Genomic DNA, 19,856 nt, shown 5'->3' with positions numbered 1-19,856 from the left:
ACCTAGTAGATCTTTGTATGTAGTAAGTCTTCTGTACATACATATTGAACAGAATTAAAGAATGTGTCTCTCAAGACTAGTAGAGTCATTTTAGAAAACATCCCATCTCTGAGCAGTAGATTGCTCTAGAACAACTACTCTGGGTAAAGAATTTTGCAGGATAAAAAATACTTCCAAGCTTGTCCCCTATCTTGAGATTTACAGAATGATGCACCATTCAAAAGGATGCTAAAGAAGCTGGACAATTACAGCTTCTTACATCATTGGTCCAATACTTTTACTTTGCAAAACACAACCACGTAATTGATTTTCATAACCATCCTGTGAGGCAGGTGTTAACATTTTTTCTAATCTAGCGATAAGTTAAGGTTATGTGGCTGGTCCACTGTCCTTCACTAGAACAGGAAAGAATAGTGAAGGGAAATATAGGGGAAACTGGGGGAGCAGAGGAAGCTCTGTTGAGGTTCGATTACCTACTTCTCAGACCCAGCAGTACTCACTGCAATTATACATTCGGTTCAGCCTCTCCAAATCAGTGGCACTGAAGTCCAGGCGCTGCCCAATGATGGTGTTAAACTCAGGGATCTTGGCCGTGATGGTAGGAGCACTTTCATTCTTGTTAAATGAGAAAGGCTCATAGTGCATCAAAGACTCGTAGTCATAGGGCGTGTTGAGGTCTGTGATGAAGCTGTCATCGTAGGTGTTAAAGTTGTGCTCAAAACCTATCAGAGAGAGAATCGATGGGTCCTTTTTAGTTATATCATTTCCCCTGTCGTGCCCCCTTTGACTAGATACTTAAGCAGAGACCACAAAGAAAAAATGAACATTTGATTTAAATATACATATATATATACTTAACATATTTTATACTAGCATAATGTACATAATATCAATACATATTATTAATTAATAGCAACAAATAATTTTTTTTAAGTAGGCTTCATGCCCAGAGTGGAGCCCAACACAGGCCTGAATATCACGACCCTAAGATCAAGACCTGAGTTGAGATTTTGCTTAGGATTCTCTCTTCTTCTTTCTCTCCCTCCCCCACTCGTGCTCTGTCTCACTCTGTCTCTCAAAAATAAATAAATGTTAAAAAAAAAAAAAGTCAGACACTTAACTGACTGAGCCACCCAGGTGCCCCTAACAAATCATATTTTAATTACATTAAAAAATATATAATAGTATATCCACTTATAAAAATTAAAAGTATATTTAAAAATAAGATAAAAACGCATGTTATAATTAATTTATAGATTTGCATACAATTTATTAAATATTTGTATACATTTACATAAGATTCATTTCACAAATAAATGAATAAATAAATGTGTGTGTGTGTGTATACGTATAAGCTTTTTTTTTTTAATTTTTTTTTAATGTTTATTTATTTTTGAGACAGAGAGAGACAGAGCATGAATGGGGGAGGGGCAGAGAGAGAGGGAGACACAGAGTCGGAAGCAGGCTCCAGGCTCTGAGCCATCAGCCCAGAGCCTGATGCGGGGCTCAAACTCACGAACCGTGAGATCGTGACCTGAGCCGAAGTCGGACGCTCAACCGACTGAGCTACCCAGACGCCCCAGTATAAGCTTTTAAGAAAGAGAAGATAAAACATTAAAGTAGAGGCAGGTGTTCCAAACGGCAGGAAAAGGAAATTTGTGTATTCAGAAAAATATTCAGGATTGATACATCTTGCTAATAAGCAACTACCTCATCCACCAAAAGCTGTACCTGGTCAGCAATTCCATAGGTTAGAAAGTCAATTCAAGGGGCAGAAGGAAAGGTCAGTAGCTTCCAAGAAAGGGGCATCCTGTCAATCAAGGTTCACATCCTTTTCCAGAAATGGCCTCATGGACAGAAAAATAAAATAGGAAGCGCAAAATTGACTTTCGGTCCAAAATAGAAAAGGAAAATATTTTTATGAGATTAACACAAGTAAGATAATATATATTGCAGAGTGAAATGCTGGAATCAGAAAACCAATCAGATGTTCCTTTAATCCACTAGCCATCAGGAATGTACTGTTTCAGCAGCAATCATGAGAAGTTCACAGATTTTTAATTTCCTTCTTAGGGAGTGGCAGGAAAACTGAATGAGAAGGCTCATAACTCCCCCAATTGTGACTTCCCATCTTCATGTATTTCTCCTTTTCTAGTTTCCCATCCAGTTGTTTTTAACTACCTTACGAAGACATCAACGTGGATGCATTTAGGATTGAAGAAGAGTGGCACAACGTGAAGTGGTCTAGCGAGTGCTGGAGGGAGTCTCTAAATGCTTTTGGAAAAGCCATGAACCCTGCTGATCAAAACTTGATTTTAACTATAAATGAGAATACCAATGTTTCATCCTCCCAATTCATGGGATTTCATGGAGACTTAACCTGAAAGGGATCAAAGCATTTTCGAAGGTGGCACAGGACTGTAAGAAACAAATGAGCCAAACAGAAGGGGAAAGTAACTCCTTCCAGAACACTTGGCCCTAGGTTGTCCTACCCTAAGGGATAGAACTAGAAAGAATATCCAGCCAGTGTGAGGACTGAGGCTTGGTCTGGGATCTCCTGGTGACTTGTGATGAAATCTTAAGAAAAGCACTCTCAAATTCACCGGATAGGTTTTCCTTAACTTTAACTAAAATCACCGGGTTAGAATAGATCATTTCATTCTTTACTACTCAAGGATTCTTTTCACAATGCTTCACGACATAAATGTTTTGAGTAATTTTTTAAATTTTATTCAACACATTTTTGCTGTGCCTACTATCCATATCTGAGGAGCTATGCTAAGTGGTGGTGGCCCCTGTCAGAGAGTAGGATGGGCCAGGTCCTGCCTTCAGGGAACTTGCAGCTGAGAGCCTCGAAGAGGGAGCCATCTTGTACCCCAGAGAGGCCAGTCAGCAAATCTCTTGTGTAAAGGATCGGGCGGAAAATGTTTTTGACGTTGGGAGCCATGTGGTCTCTGTCACAGCTACTCAACTCTGTCATTGTAGCACAAAAGCAACCATAGGAAATAGGTGAATAAACGGGCATGGCTGTGTTGCCATAAAACTTTATTTACAAGAGCAAGTGGATATGACCCACAAGCTGTAGTTTGCGGAATCCTGCTTGACCTCAGAAATTGAGGTCTTTCCTTGGTGGGAGAGAAATGATCCAGAAAACACACTTCTGGCTTAAGAGACGGAGACGGAAACAGAGACGGATTTGGGGAGAGAACTACGTTGCCAGTATACTATCTTCTTAGGTTGAACAATTAGATAGTCATCTACGAAAGATGAGATGCAATGAAAGTTATAAATTACCCTGAGCAATAATAGTGCCCTCCCTTACTGTCTTATTAATTCGATGTCTCATTTGAGAACAGTTCTCCAGAGATAGTGAGCAATTTAGATATACGGAATATGAAAATATAGGGAGGAGATAAACAACATGTGTTGAGTAATTCATGTTCAGCCAAGAGCTGAGCCAGTCTGAAAATTACCCTGTCAAATGCGTTGGCTCCCTCTGAGAAAGAGAAATCATTTGGCCTAAAATGGTATTAAAACACTAACCGTTGTGTTCTCCAAGACTGAAAAATGTGAACGTTCTCTGCATCCTTATTGAATGTTCAGCAGAACCAAGTATATGTACAGGGAGGTAAGAAAGTCAAGCCTAGAGGCAAATACAGAGGCAAATACCAGTGCCCTGGACCAATGACCCCCACTCTCCTTTCCCTCCTACACAGACCCAGTTCTAACACACTTACATCTAGGAGACAAATGCATTAAACTTGATCTGTTATTTCATGTCCGGGTGAATACTTGTTAATATATCTCTAGATTGGACTGAGGGGTGAAGAAAAATATTACTTTAGCTCAGTGGTTGGTTGGTAGGATGGGTGGAAGTGTATGTGGGGTATGTGTAATCGTGGTTCTGACGAGTCCCTCAAAGTCGAATCATTATAGACGCACTGCCGTATATGAACCCATATGTGAAACTGGTATCTAAATAAAACAGATAATTATAAGACAATTACTTGCTTTGTGAAAACCACGATTGGTAATGGTAAAGGCATTTTAATACATGAAAGTTTTATTAATCTATTGCTGCCAAAAAAGATGTTTTCCCACTTCCTGAATTAAGTCCTAATTAAAAACTAGATGTTTTCAGAAACACAGTATTGGCTTTCTTCCCAGCACATTGGGAAGCTGTTCGATAAAAGAGTGTTTTTCATATACCTAAGAGCACCATTTAGTTGTCTCAAACAATTAGGAAAGGTAATGCCAAGGAAGTCTAAAGAAACTACAGAACAGAACAGAAATTGTTAGAACAACATACCTGCATAACAATAAGTGAAATAAGACTGTATTATCCCTTGCACAATGTGGCTGGGGACAGGAGGAGAGAGGTATTTAGGAAGAAAGAAGGAGGAGAAGGAAGGGGAGGAGGGGTACAGGAGGAAGAAAGGCCAGTCAATTTTGACTAACTAGAACTCAGATCATCAGCCAGAGTTAACACAATTGGGGAGACAATTTCAGATGAAAGAATTCATTTTTGTTGTTGTTTTGGTTTGTTTGTTTTTTAATTTTTTTTAATGTTTTATTTATTTTTGAGACAGGGAGAGACAGAGCATGAACAGGGGAGGGTCAGAGAGAGGGAGACACAGAATCTGAAACAGGCTCCAGGCTCCAAGCTGTCAGCACAGAGCTCGACGCGGGGCTCGAACCCACGGACCGCGAGATCATGACCTGAGCCGAAGTCGGCCGCTTAACCGACTGAGCCACCCAGGCGCCCCTGTTTTGGTCTGTTTTTAAACACCTATCATTGATTTGGTAAAGCACCAGCAAAGTTCTTGAGTATATATTAGAGTCGTCTTTTGTTCAGCTAAACCTCATGCAGACTCCTAGACCTACATGAGATTTCACACCCAGAAAAATGGCCATGACATCCTTGGAAGCCTACTTCAATTTACAATGACAGGATGATAGCATTCTAGATGGATTTTCAACAAAAACACCGAAACAAAGCAAAAGCTTCCGATGAACTTTCAGTTGGCATTGAGTTAGCCAACACACATCACTCCCTAAGGCCCTTCTCTGGGGTCAGTTAGGATCAGATGAGCAACACCCACAGAATAGGCCAACAAATAATACACTTTTCCTCCACTGTGCTCTAGCTGAAGCTTCTGTCTGCACACCGGTGTGGCTTAGACATCCCAGGGTTGGTCCCAACAAGCGACCAAGGTAAATCCCACCCAACTCCCTTGGGTCTGTACACACCTGGAAGAATTTCATCCCACCAGATGTTCACATAGTCATCCCGGTCAGTTCTTGACTGCTCATGGTAAAATCCCAAAGCGTGGAGAATCTCATGTTCAATGATGGCCTTATAGTCACACCCCTGGCCAATGGAAAGGTTCTGTCCCACGTGTTGATCGCCAACCTCAGACCAGCACCTTTAAAGAAGAGGAGAGGGAGATTTTCTCCTAAAGAACTCTCAAGTGGCTGTAATTCATGGGGTTCCAGAACACAAATTTGAAGGAAGTTAGGTTTGATTTTAAAAAAGGAATTTTCAACGACATTCTCATAAGCTAATAGTTCAAAATAGGGGACTAGTTAACTGAGCAACATTCCCTGCAGGGAATAACATACAGTCTTTGAAAGTGGTGGCCCAGTGGCCCCTGGGTGACTCAGTCAGTTAAGCTTCCAACTCCTGATTTCAGCTCAGGTCATGATCTCATGGTTTCTGAGTTCGAGCCCTGCATTGGGCTCCATGTTGACAATGCAGAGCCCGCTTGAGGTTCTCTCTCTGCTTCCCCCACCCCCAACTGCCCCTCCACAATGGTCCATGCTTGTTCTCTCTCTCTCTCTCTCTCTCTCAAAATAAATAAATAAAATTTAAAAAAAAAATAAAAGTGATGGTCGATTATCAGTGTGATACCTACTCAGAGGCAAATCAATCCTAATAATGCACCAGGTAGAAAAAAGTAAAAGTTGGCATTCTTTCTCACCTCCACAAACTCAAAGGACATTCCACAGTATAACACTATTGCCTCTGTACCACAGTATTAAGTTGTCTCTGGGTCGTGGCTGTGGTTGATTTGAATTTTTCTCCTTTGTACTTTAATGAATTTCCAAATTTCCTATAATGAGCAGGTATCAATTTTACAATCATGAAAAAGAACCTCATTAAAGAGACGAGTCTACTTTGGCTGTTGGCCAATCTGCAGCACTACCAAAGCACAGGGCTGGCTGCCTACCAGTTCTAAAGACTCGGGGGAAGAAGGACACATAACTTCTCACAGAAAGCAGTAGACTCAGCAACTGCTGGCAGATTCTCTAAATTCATCATGGTGCAGTCTCTTGCCCCTTTTTTTCCCAATTATTTTTTGTCTTTTCTCATAAATCCAACTTTCCGCCTCTAGTGGCAAATCTGAAGCTTTCCACGAATTGTCTCATCTGCTTTAAGTTGTGGAACAGGATCTATAACCAGTGCTCAACAGAATAAGAGATCTGCTCATACTTTAAATTTTTTCTTAATGTTCATCCATTTCTGAGAGAGAGACAGAGTGTGAGCAGGGGAGGGGCAGAGAGAGGAAAACACAGAATCTGAAGCAGGCTCCAGACTCTGAGCTGTCAGCGCGCAGAGCCCTACATGGGGGCTTGAACTCACGAACCTGTGAGATCAAGAGCTGAGCTGAAGTCTGAAGTCCAACCAACAGAGCCACCCAGGTGCCCCGCCCATCTTTTAAGTGTGACCAATGGATTAGAAGTTCTTTGATGACAATCACAATGTCTTACCCACCATTGTTGTCACCAAGATTGCTAACATCATATACCTTCAAATGCTAATGACTTTGGTTTCTACTCAAAGATAGATCTTAATTATCTTCCAACAACTTTTTAAGGTATAATTTACATACCATGAAATTCACCAATTTTAAGAATACAATCAATGCTCTTTTGTAAATGTATTGAGTTATGCAAGCATCACCATGATCATTTTGCATCTCTGACGGTGGCATTTTATTCCAAACTAGAGTTGACTCTGCAAAATACCCACAATCCAGAGGAAGTACTTATTTATCTTGTTTTTAAACATCCCTCTCCCAACAGAAATGTGTAAGTTGCAAAAATGCCACAACTCTGCCTGTCTGACTCTTTTACCTTATCTTTCTAGAAAGAGCCCAGTTAACTCCCCCACCCCCTTCAGGGGACCAGGGCCTTGAAGGTTTTTGGGCCCTTTGGTCCAGTTTTTTCACCATTCTTCCTCCTTTTTCCGTTCCCCTAACTTAAGCCACAGGCAGTAAGAATCTCCCAGACTCAGATTTCACAAGAAAGAACATCCCTTAAAACTGACCTTCCCCTTCATCAAGTACTTGGGGATTGAGTTACAAACTGAGAAGAAGTCCAGAGAATTTTACTAGGGGAAAGAGAACTTTTGGAAAGTGATCGTATTAGCTTCATTTTATTTTTAAGAGAAAAAAAAAAAAGAGAAACCGTGGTAGCTACAAATGGAAATAAAAGTGTTAAGAAAATGAACTTTTTTTCCCTGAAACCTTCAATAAATAATTAAAGGTTTTGGTACTTAAAAAAAAATTTTTTTTTAATGTTTATTTATTTTTGAGAGAAAGAAAGAGACAGAGTGTGAGTGGGGGAGGGACAGAGAGAGAGGGAGACACAGAATCTGAAGCAAGCTCCAGGCTCTGAGCTGTCAGCACAAGAGCCCAACCTCACGAACCCGTGAGATCATGACCTGAGCCGAAGTCAGACACTTAACCAACTGAGCCACCCAGCACCCCAGCTTCCGTACTTTCTTGAAGTGCAAAGGTTGCCAAGGGACAAAACGAACATGTCAAAAGCAGAGAAACTCTAAAATCCGTGTTCTTGGCGAGGTCCAAGGTGTATTTTACATGTTTTTCCTTCACAAAAAGAGGAACTGTGGGAACACTATTGGTTATCTCCACTTACATGACCCACAAGAACCTCAGAGCATGTCCAGGAACACATTCAGTCTCTTACCCTGATAGCGGTTCTTCTGGCAATACTCCCAAGCTCAGTGAATGAAGTAACCACCCGGCAGTCACTGAATCAAAAATCTTAGATTCCTCATTCTTCTTAACCCTTCCCATCAACTAGCCACCAGCTTTCGAGAAGTCCCCCTGTTTTCATTGTTTTGAAATTCATTCCCTTTTCTCTATTCCAACTGTCTCTTCTTTAGTGTGCGTCCATTTCATTTCTGTCCTGGACGATTGGGACATTCTTTCATTGGTCTGCCGCCACCAGTCTTGCCCCTACTTCGATTCTTTATCCACGGTTGCTAGAGTAATCTTTCCAAAATGGAAAACTGAACATATAATGAATCACGCACAGAAGAGGGCACTCCTGCATGCGTGGTTTGTCTATTACCAGGCTTCCGTTTTATCGCCTGGCTCCACGGCTCATCTCACTGCCCCTTACATGCCCCTTACATGAGTTCTCCGAGTAAGACACATTCGTGTTTATGTTTGCTTTTTTCTTGTCTCTCTTCTCTTCCTCTTCCTCTTCCTTCTTCTCCCCCCGCTTCTCTCCCTCTCTTCCCATCCCCCATTTTGTACCTCCCTCTCTTCTGCCTCTATGTCCTTCTCCCCTCTTCATTTAACAAGCAGTGTGGCTTTCCCTGATGCTTCACTACATGCTAAGTGAGAGTTCCTGCTTCTGCCCTCTTATGGCCCACGGCACTCCCCTTAGCATATATAACTATTGTTTTTCTCCACCACCCCCAGCTGCCAGCTGTAAACCCTGTGGGATCTAAGACCCTGCGGCATGCTTCTTTGTGTCTAGAGACTAACACACTTCCCGGCCCAGAGTAGGTGTGCATAAATTGCAGTTTTAATAAAAGTCCGAGCTAAGGAAAAAAGCACTCAGGTAAGTAAGGAACTCGTGTCTAAGTGGTCGCCACAATTTTTACTTTTTTCACTGCTATTTTTTTGCATATTTTTTCTACTTGAGAGGCTAAATCATATGCTAACTTCCTTCCCCATCTCCTATCCATCCATGATTAACAAAACCACCATCAGAACGAGACAACCAAATCCAGGCAACACCTAGAGGCAGTTTGGGGAACTGCAGCATGAGGAAATGTGTGCTGAAAGACACAGAGGGGCCGTCACAGCAGATGACAGCTTGGCTTCCCCACTGCATCTAGCCCAGGTTGGATGACATAAATACCACTGGGAAAGAAGAGCTTCTTTCTTGATATATCATTTATTTCCTAGGAGAAATACAAAGTAAAAACTGTACATAGAACTTTTCTATGTATAGGTCCACCCAATAGAGTACTATAATTTAAAACAGTACCATAAAGGGGCGCCTGGGTGGCTCGGTCAGTTAAGCGGCCGACTTCGGCTCGGGTCATGATCTCGCGGTCCGTGAGTTCGAGCCCCGCGTCAGGCTCTGTGCTGACAGCTCAGAGCCTGGAGCCTGTTTCAGATTCTGTGTCTCCCTCTCTCTGACCCTCCCCCGTTCATGCTCTATCTCTCTCTGTCTCAAAAATAAATAAACGTTAAAAAAAAAAAATTTAAAACAGTACCATAAAAAGAGTGTAATTTATACTTTAATACACCTGACCTAAAAAAAAAAACACTCCGCAAGTTAAAACATGACCTAAACCCAGGAAAAGAATTGAGATAAATCTCCCTGTTGCCCAGACATAGCCAAACGACTCATTCTTCATCTAGAACATTAAAAATACGATAGTTTCAAAATTCACAGAGCAAGACTTGATTCTGCTTTCCGTTTCTTTCCAGTTTCTTCTTTTGAAAGACATGTGTCGCTTCACACTTTGTAAAATTTCATACTTACCCAGAAAACTTCTGAAATATGATATATGAGCTCTCTCCTTCATAGGGCTTGAAATCCACACAAGACCTGAGGCGGAACATTTCAAAGGCGTAAAGAATGGCTCCTTTGGCATTCAGCCCTGCAGAAATCAGTAAAAGTATCAATGAGCGTTACTTAAACCTTAGATAATATATATAACATGGTTCAGAGAAAATCTTGCCACCACATGAAATCCACAGAGGTCTATGGGTATATTTTTCGGTAGTTAGTAGATTCCTTGGAAACTACAACTATAAAACTACTCCTGTATGTAAACATTAAGTGTTGGGGCGCATGGGTGGCTCAGTCAGTTAAGCGTCCAACTTCAGCTCAGGTCATGGTTTCCCGGTTTGTGGGTTTGGGCCCCGCATCCAGGTCTGTGCTGATAGCTCAGAGCCTAGAGCCTGCTAAGGATTCTGTGTCTCCCTCTCTGACCGTCCCCCACTTGTGCTCTGTCTCTCTGTCTCAAAAATAAACATTAAAAAAATTGTTTTAAAAACATTAAGTGCAAACTTTAAATATATAATGTAAATATAACTACAAAATAAGAATACACTCCTATGTATAGCTGAACAAAATTATAAACTGACTTCCTTATTTCCTCCCTTCCCCTTTCCCCATTCAAGCAGAGAGATCCTGAGTGCAATTGCCTGAGGAGAGTCCCGCTGCAGAGCAGAAGACTGCAAGCCATTTGTCTTCTGTGTGAATAAGGTATCTTGTAGAGAAGCAGTGAGAATGGTGCTCACTGCAGTCTAAAAAGATAACCTTCTTGCTGGAGGAAGACAGCAGAGTTTTGAGAAGTTTATTGGCTCTAAGAGCATGAGAAGCGCATATGGTATTTTACCTTGCTTCCCAGCAAAGCTTCTGGAGAGATGACAAGACTAAACAGCGCTGGAAACAGCCTTGGGAAAGATTTCCTTTTTTCTTTTTTTTAAGAAAAAAAATTTTAATATTTATTTTTGGGAGAGAGAGAGAGAGAGAGAGAGACAGAGTACAAGTTGGGGAGGAGAAGAGAGAGAGGGAGACACAGAATCCGAAGCAGGTTCCAGGCTCCAAGCTGTCAGCACAGAGCCTGATGCCGGACTCAAACCGCGGGATCATGACCTGAGCCGAAGTCGGACGTTTAACCAACTGAGCCACGCAGGTGCCCCTGGAAAAGATTTCTATAACCCAAACTTGGAACCAAAGCAGCAGAAGCCTAATGGACCTGAAGAGGCCAGCACAATAGATGCTTACTGGTAAACTGTAGGTTAGGACCAATGACCAAAGATCAAATGTCTTTCCTGTCCCCTAACAAGCACACATGCTGGCATTGCAAAAGATAAGCATGGGGTGGGGAGGAAAGATACTCTGGAGGAACAGAGATTATGTTTTACTTAGTGTGTGTCCTTTTTTCTCCCATCAACTCATTGAAGGTAGGGCTCTAAGTTAAAAATTAAGCTATGTTATATCGAGTTACATTATATTTATTGTACATTTGCTTTTGTGCATTCTCTCAAAGAGTTTATAGTTCTTGGCAGTTTACTCAGTATTTACTTTATGGTTTCCTGACCCTATTTCATTTAATAAACTACCAAATTAGAGATTCACGGTTCAGATGTCGTAAGATTAGATCAAGGTCATTAAATAAATAATCAATGGAATAATCAGTAAATTACAGTAAATTACAATAAAAAGCAACACAGGTAACAACAACAACATGAAAGATTTTCATGAAGTTTTACCTATCCTCTGTGACATCTGTAATATGAATATTTGTACTCAAGACAGCTTAGTTGTCACGAAAGCTGACACAAACTGGGACAAAATGTTTGCAAAATACATATCTGACGAAAGACTTGCATCCAGAATATGTAAAACACTCTTACAACTCAAAGAAGAAAGACAAATAACTAATCTTTTAAATGGGCAAACTATTTAAACAGGTATTTTACAAAGGAAGACATACAAATGAACAATAAGTAAATAAAAAAGAAAGTAAAATGACAATGAGTAAACTAAAACCACAGTTACATACCACTACATGTCCACCAGTATGGCTAAAATTTTAAAAAATAACAGCAACGAATGTTGGAAAGTGGTGTAAATGAACTTTCATTCCTCATTTGTAGAAGTTTGTAAAAAGGTACAAGTACTTTGAAAGAGATCCAATGCTAAACCTATGTCTGTATTATAACCCAACAATTTCACTTAAAAAATTTTTTTTAAGGTTTATTTAGTTTTGACAGAGAGACAGAGTGCGAGCAGGGAGGGACAGAGAGAGAGGGGGACACAGAATCCAAAGCAGGCTCCAGGCTCCGAGGTCTCAGCACAGAGCACATCGCAGGGCTCGAACCCACAAACCATGAGATCATGACCTGGGCCAAGTCGGATACTTAACCGACTGAGTCACCCAGGCATCCCTCACTTTTAGATATTTACACCAGAGACATGAATATGAAAGCATATATTCCAAACAGGCATGTACAAGAATGTTCAGAGTAGCTTTAGTCATCATAGCTCAAACGTAGAATCAATGCCTATTGTCTATCAACGGGAGATTGGTTTAAGCTGTGATATACTTTATTCACACAATGGAACGCCACTCAGTAATAAAAAGGAACAAACTATTGATAAACACAACAATATTGGTGAATCTCAAAGACATTTTACTGGGTAATCAAAAAAAAACCCCGTAAAATATGATTCCATTCCTATGAAATTCTAGAACAGGCAAAAACAACAACAAAAAAGGAGTTGTTTCTGGAAGGGTGAGAAGAACTATAAAAAGCATGAGAGAACTTTCTGGGATAATAAAAGTGCCCTTTTTTTTTTAAGTTTATTTATTTGTTTTGAGAGAAAGAGAAAGAGAGGAGGGAGGAGCAGAGAGAGAGGGACAGAGTGAATCCCCAGTAGACTTCACGCTGCCAGTGCAGAGCCTGACACAGGGTTCAATCCTATGAACCAGGAGGTCATGACCTGAGCCAAAGCCAACAGTCGGAGGCTTAACCAACTGAGCCACCCAGGCACCCGATAAAAGTGCTCTTAATAGGAGTTGTATGAATATGTTTACATTGTAGAAGTGTAATATGTAAAACCCATTGAACTATACAGTTAAGACTCATGCATTTTACTCTCTGTACATCTTACATTAAAAAGAACTATAAATAAATATTAAATTTCAGTTAAAGATATGCATGCTCAGGTGTTTGGGGTAAAGCATACTGGTCCCTGCAAATTACTTTGAAATGTATCAAAAATAGAATGTATTGACAGAAGTTTAGAAAGATGGACAGGATGGATAGATGAGATAAAGCAAATATAGCAGAATGTTGTTTGTATAATGTAGGTGATGAGTATATGAGTGTTCACTGTACAATGGTTTTAGCTTTTTGTATATTTAAGTTGTTTCATAATAAAATGTGGAAAAGGATAATAATTACAACTTTAAAGAAAGAAAGAAAAATCCTATCAGCTTACATTCTATTTCCAGTAAAAAAAAAAAAAAAAAAAAAGTCCTTCAAAATGAAGACAAAAAGGAGGTGATTTTGAAGAAAGAAGAGAATTTGTCACCAACAGTTTTGCTCTACAAAAAATGCTAAAGAAAGTTCATTAGGCTAAAGAGAGATGACACCAGCTAAGAACCCAGATCTCCAGGGGGAATGAACAGAACCAGAAATATCAAGTGTAAAAGTAACTATAGAGAATTTTTTTCATTCATTACTTTAAGAGACAACTGATTAAAGCAAAAATGGTAACACTGTATTATGAGGTTTATAAAGTATACAGTTGAAAAGTATAAGCCAACAAGAGCACAAAAGAAAGGGTTATAAATGAAACTATACTGTTCTAAAATGTTTACATTTTATGCAAAACAGCACAATATTAAGTCTAAGGATACTGTCACATATTAGGTCTACAAATTGTAATCCCTACTGCAAAGTCTCACAAAACAATACAAAGGGATTGAGCTGAAAAGCCACTACAGGCCCCAAGTGAAATTTTAAATTCTTGGATTTAACCAAAAGAAGGCAAAAAGAAATAAAAGCAAAAATAAAAGACAAATAATAACTGTTAGTTCTAAATCAAACGATATCAATAATTACATTAAATATAAATACACCAAATACTGGAGTTAAAATTCAGAGGTTTATAGACTGTATAAAAAAGTAAGACCCAAATATATACTGTCTGAAAAAGAGACACTTTAAATATAAAAACATTGATAGGTTGGAAGTAAAAAGTTGCACAAGATGCACAGTGCAAACAATAAGTTTTATAAAGTTGGTGTAGCTAGATTTAAATTACACAAAGTAGACTTCAAAACAGAGAAGACTGCCAGACATAAAGAGAAACTTCTCTAAATGAGAAGAGTCAATTTAGCAAGATATGACAATGTGCTTGCACAGAAGAGCAGTTTCACGCAAGTGCAAAAAGAAGAAATAAACAAACGCGCAATTATAGTCAAAGAGTTTAACACCTCTCTCTCAGTAACAGATAAAACAATAAGTCCAAAACTCTATGCAGATATAAGTATTTGAACAACACAGTCACCTTGACCTATTTGACGTTGATAAAATAACATGCTCCAAACCAGCCAAATACAAGTTCTTTTCCAGTGCACATGGAATAGTTACAAACAAAACATGTCTCAGTAAATTTCAAAAGATTGAAATCTTATACAGTATGTTCTCTGACCTCAACAAAATTAAACTAGAAATTAATAATAGAATATCTAGAAGAGCTACAGACATTTCTAAATTGAAAAGCACACTTCTAATTGACCCATTGATTTATTTTTTTTTAAATTTTTTTTTTTAAGTTTATTTATTTTTGAGACAGAGAGAGACAGAGCATGAACGGGGGAGGGGCAGAGAGAGAGGGAGACACAGAATCGGAAGCAGGCTCCAGGCTCTGAGCCATCAGCCCAGAGCCCGACACGGGGCTCGAACTCACGGACTGCAAGATTGTGACCTGAGCCGAAGTCGGACGCTTAACCAACTGAGCCACCCAGGCACCCCGACCCATTGATTTAAAAAAATTGCAACAGAAATTAGCGCATATCTAAACTAAATTTTAATAAAGACACAACCATAGCAAAATTTGTGAAAAACAGTAAAAGCATAGTTTCCAATAAAATGTACAGATTTAGATGCCATATTATATATAGCATTATATTATATTCTAAAAATGAAGTTTTAAAATCAATGATATAAATTCCACCTTCATTTTAAAAAAAGAAGAGCAGGGGCGCTTGGGTGGCTCAGTCGGTTAAGCAGCTGACTTCGGCTCAGGTCATGATCTCGCAGTCCGTGGGTTCGAGCCCCGCGTAGGGCTCTGTGCTGACAGCTCAGAGCCTGGAGCCTGTTTCAGATTCTGTGTCTCCCTCTCTCTGACCCTCCCCTGTTCATGCTCTGTCTCTCCCTGTCTCAAAAATAAATAAAACGTTAAAAAAATAAATAAATAAATAAAAAATAAAAAAAGAAGAGCAAATTAAACTGGAAGGAAGTAGAAGAAAGGAAATAATAAAGAAAGCGAAAAGCAACAAAATAGAAAGCAGACAAACAAGAGAAAATTAACAAGTCAAAAGTTGCTTCTTTGAAAAGATTAATAAATCAATACACTGCTTAAAAAACAAACAAAAAAGGCAAGTCATAGACTGGGAGAAAATATTCACTATAATAAAACTTTTTAAAAAATCATGGTAAGAGTTGAACAGACATTTCATAAAAAAAGATACACAAATGGCCAATAGCACATGACAATGTGGGAAATATCAATGGTCATTAGGAAAATGCAAATTAAAATCACAATGAGAGTCCATTTTACAACCACCAGAATGGCTACAATTAAAAAGGTAAACATTGCCAATGTTACTGAAAATGTGGAACAAATGGAACACTGCTACATCGTTAGTGAGAATGAAAAATGGTACAGCCACTTCGGAAACCTGCTTGGCATTTTTATTGAAGTTAAACATATATTTGCCATATGATCAAGCAATTCTGTTTCTAGACATTGGCCCAAGATAAATTAAAAAATACATATCCACAAAGACTTGTACACAATGATCAGAGTCTTGTACAGAAGACTTTCACAAATGTGAAACAACCCAATGTCCATAAACTGAAAAAGGGATAAACAGCTGCCATAATACTGAGGAATATTTCTGAGTAGTAAAACAAGAATTAAGTATTGGTCCACAACAATATGGAAAATCTTCAAAAACATGTTGAGCAAAAGAAGCTGGATACAAAACAGTACATACTGTGTGATTCCATTTATCGGTAAACCAGTATACATTAGTAAATCGGTAAATCAGTATACATTAGTAAAACTAATGTATAAGGTAAACGAATGGTCGTGTCTTTTGGAGCGTGGGGTAGAGATTGGCTGGAAATGCACACAGGAAATTTCTGGAGTGATGGGAGGATGGGTTCCATAAGTTTATGCGTTTATCAAAAGCCACTGACTTTTACACTGATTTGTGAATTTCAGTCCATGTAAATTTAACTTTGATAAAAGAATTATAAACGAAAATGAAACTCTAGTAAGTTGGCTTTTTCCAACGGTTTGGGCCCAGGCATCTGAACTTTTTTTAACCCTAAAAGTGATTCTCCTGTGATACTACTTAAGAACCACTGTTGTATCTTTACTGTTGCTACCTTATTTCAGGCCATCTGTCTTCCAGCTTGCTCTTTTAATCTGTTACCTACATTACTGCTAAAGAGACCTTGCTACTCAAGCTGTGGCCGGCAGACCAAAAACATTAGCATCAGCTGGGGGACTGTGCAGCATCTCAGACCTCACCCCTGGCCCACTCTGCAATTTCACAAGATCCTCAGGGGGGCCTTACGCACATTAAAGTCTGTGAGGCACTGACTTTTGCCTCACCGAGGCATGGTGAAGCTTACATACAATATTAGGTGAAGGCACAGTGGCCAGCACATAATAGTGATTCAAAAATCATGTCCCTGTCTTGATGGAAGGGGGACAGAGCAGGTGCGACAGACAGGAAGAAAAAGTGTAATGGGGAAAATACCCCTCTCAAAAGTTGATGTTTCTTCAATCACATATCAATAAATATGGGTGCTCCATAAATTTGCAAACGTGCTGGCAAACACTGGGGGAATAAGAACTCAAATTTCCATAAATAAATAAATAAATAAATAAGGACAACAGCATTTGTTTATATCTAGCTCTTCTCCAGAAAAGGGATCAGCACTAATAACAGTGGTGGAAAATATTGAAACATAAGCTATGTCTCCTGAGAGTGGGAGTAGCCTGGCAGCCCATTAAGATAGAGCAAGCCTGTCCCAGCCTCCCCTCTCCTCTGACCTTCCCCCATCCATGAGATGGGCCACACAGGCATTGCATCATCGTGGCTTGAGGTCAGGCAGTGTCCACACGTGGCTTCAAACATTTATTTATTTCCCCCAAGTGTTATTTCTAACAATGAGCGAACTATAACTTATCCAGTCCTTTATCTTAAGAGAGAAAAGAATTGAAATTATTACTTCTGAGGAGGAAGGGCTCTGAGAATGTGAAATATAGACTTTTCTATTTCTCAAAAGGATGGAGGGTTTGTTTTGCAACAACAGGGGAAGACATCAGTATGCTGACAATATATTTAGATTCACCTCTATTATTATTTAAAGTGTAAATTTTTCACTGTGGTGAAGCCAAATTATATTTTATTGTATTTTTGTTCTTTATAGTGCTCTTGGTTTTATTAACATGATAATGTGTTGGGCATTTTTAAAATTGTTATTTGATATTCTGTAATTTTTAAAATTACCTCTTGTATCAAAAAAAAAGAGAACCACAGGCCAATATCCCTGATGAATACGGATGCAAAAATTCTCAATGAGATACTAGCAAATCGAATTCAACAGCATATAAAAAGAATTATTCACCATGATTAAGTGGGATTCATTCCTGGGCTGTAGGGCTGGTTCAACATTCACAAATCAATCAATGTGATACATCACATTAATAAAAGAAAAGATAAGAACCATATGATCCTGTCAATCAATGCAGAAAAAGCATTTGACAAAATTCAGCATTCTTTCTTAATAAAAACCCTTGAGAAAGTCGGGATAGAAGGAACATACTTAAATATCATAAAAGCCATTTATGAAAAGCCCACAGCTGATATCATCCTCAATGGGGAAAAACTGAGAGTTTTCCCTCTGAGATCAGGAACACAACAGGGATATCCACTCTCACCACTGTTGTTTAACATAGTGTTGGAAGTTCTAGCATCAGCAATCAGAAAACAAAATGAAATCAAAGGCATCGAAATTGGCAAAGATGAAGTCAAGCTTTCACTTTTTGCAAATGACATGATACTACCCATGGAAGACCCGATAGACTCCATGAAAAGTCTGCTAGAACTGATACATGAATTCAGCAAAGTCGTAGGATACAAAATTAATGTACAGAAATCAGTTGCATTCTTATACACTAATAATGAAGCAACAGAAAGACAAATAAAAAAACTGATCCCATTCACAATTGCACCAAGAAGCATAAAATACCTAGGAATAAACCTAACCAAAGATGTAAAAGATCTGTATGCTGAAAACTATAGAAACCTTATGAAGGAAATTGAAGAAAATACAAAGAAATGGAAAAACATTCCATGCTCATGGATTGCAAGAATAAATATTGTTAAAATGTCAATACTACCCAAAGCAATCTATACATTCAATGCAATCCCAATCAAAATTGCACCAGCATTCTTCTCAAGCTAGAACAAGCAATCCTAAAATTTGTATGGAACCACAAAAGACCGTGAATAGCCAAAGTAATATTGAAGAAGAAGACCAAAGCGGGAAGCATCACAATCCCAGACTTTAGCCTCTACTACAAAGCTGTCATCATCAAGGCAGCATGGTATTGGCACAAAAACAGACACATAGACCAATGGAGTAGAATAGAAACCCCAGAACTAGAACCACAAACGTATGGCCAACTAATCTTTGACAAAGCAGGAAAGAATATCCAATGGAAAAAAGACAGTCTCTTTAACAAATGGTGCTGGGAGAACTGGACAGCAACATGCAGAAAAATGAAATTAGACCATTTTCTTACACTGTTCACAAAAATAAACTCAAAATGGATGAAGGACCTGAATGTGACACAGGGAACCATCAAAACCCTAGAGGAGAAAGCAGGAAAAAACCTCTCTGACCTCAGCTGAAGCAATTTCTTACTTGACACATCCCCAAAGGCAAACCTCATGAAGATAAAAAGCTTCTGCAAAGGAAACAATCAACAAAACTAAAAGGCAACCGACAGAATGGGAAAAGATATTTGCAAATGACATATCAGACAAAGGGCTAGTATCCAAAATCTATAAAGAGCTCATCAAACTCCACACCCGAAAAACAAGTAATCCAGTGAAGAAATGGGCAGAAAACATGAATACACACTTCTCTAAAGAAGACATCCAGATGGCCAACAGGCACACAAAAAGATGCTCAACGTTGCTCCTCATCAGGGAAATACAAATCAAAACCACACTCAGCTACCACATCACGCCAGTCAGAGTGGCTAAAATGAACAAATCAGGAGACTATAGACGCTGGCGAGGATGTGGAGAAACGGGAACCCTCTTGCACTGTTGGTGGGAATGCAAAATGGTTCTGCCGCTCTGGAAAACAGTGTGCAGGTTCCTCAAAAAATTAAAAATAGACCTACCCTATGACCCAGCAGTAGCACTGCTAGGAATTTACCCAAGGGATACAGGAGTACTGATGCATAGGGGCACTTGTACCCCAATGTTTATAGCAGCACTTTCAACAATAGCCAAATTATGGAAAGAGCCTAAATGTCCATCAACTGATGAATGGATAAAGAAGTTGTGGTTTATATACACAATGGAGTACTACGTGGCAATGAGAAAGAATGAAATATGGCCCTTTGTAGCAATGTGGATGGAACTGGAGAGTGTGATGCTAAGTGAAATAAGTCATACAGAGAAAGACAGACACCATATGTTTTCACTCTTATGTGGATCCTGAGAAACTTAACAGAAGACC

At 39.2% G+C, this 19,856-nt stretch overlaps 1 protein-coding gene across 1 annotated transcript in view; it reads right to left on the bottom strand.

Moving 5' to 3' along the window:
- The window catches only part of MEP1A (meprin A subunit alpha), a 40,899-nt gene that overhangs the window by 10,746 nt on the left and 10,297 nt on the right, over nucleotides 1–19,856 (bottom strand). Inside the window, exons 5-7 of the mRNA XM_060617187.3 lie at nucleotides 9,814–9,931; nucleotides 5,251–5,426; nucleotides 501–722 (exon numbers count right to left, since the gene is read on the bottom strand). Coding sequence (XP_060473170.3) covers nucleotides 501–722; nucleotides 5,251–5,426; nucleotides 9,814–9,931 — 516 coding nt within the window. The remainder of the gene's footprint in view (nucleotides 1–500; nucleotides 723–5,250; nucleotides 5,427–9,813; nucleotides 9,932–19,856) is intronic.

The sequence above is a fragment of the Panthera onca genome, chromosome B2 (genome assembly GCF_046562875.1).
Source record: "Panthera onca isolate mPanOnc1 chromosome B2, mPanOnc1 haplotype 2, whole genome shotgun sequence".
Classification (NCBI taxonomy): Eukaryota; Metazoa; Chordata; class Mammalia; order Carnivora; family Felidae; genus Panthera; species Panthera onca.
Note: the sequence above shows the minus strand (reverse complement) of the source record. Positions and strands in the feature narration are given on the sequence as shown.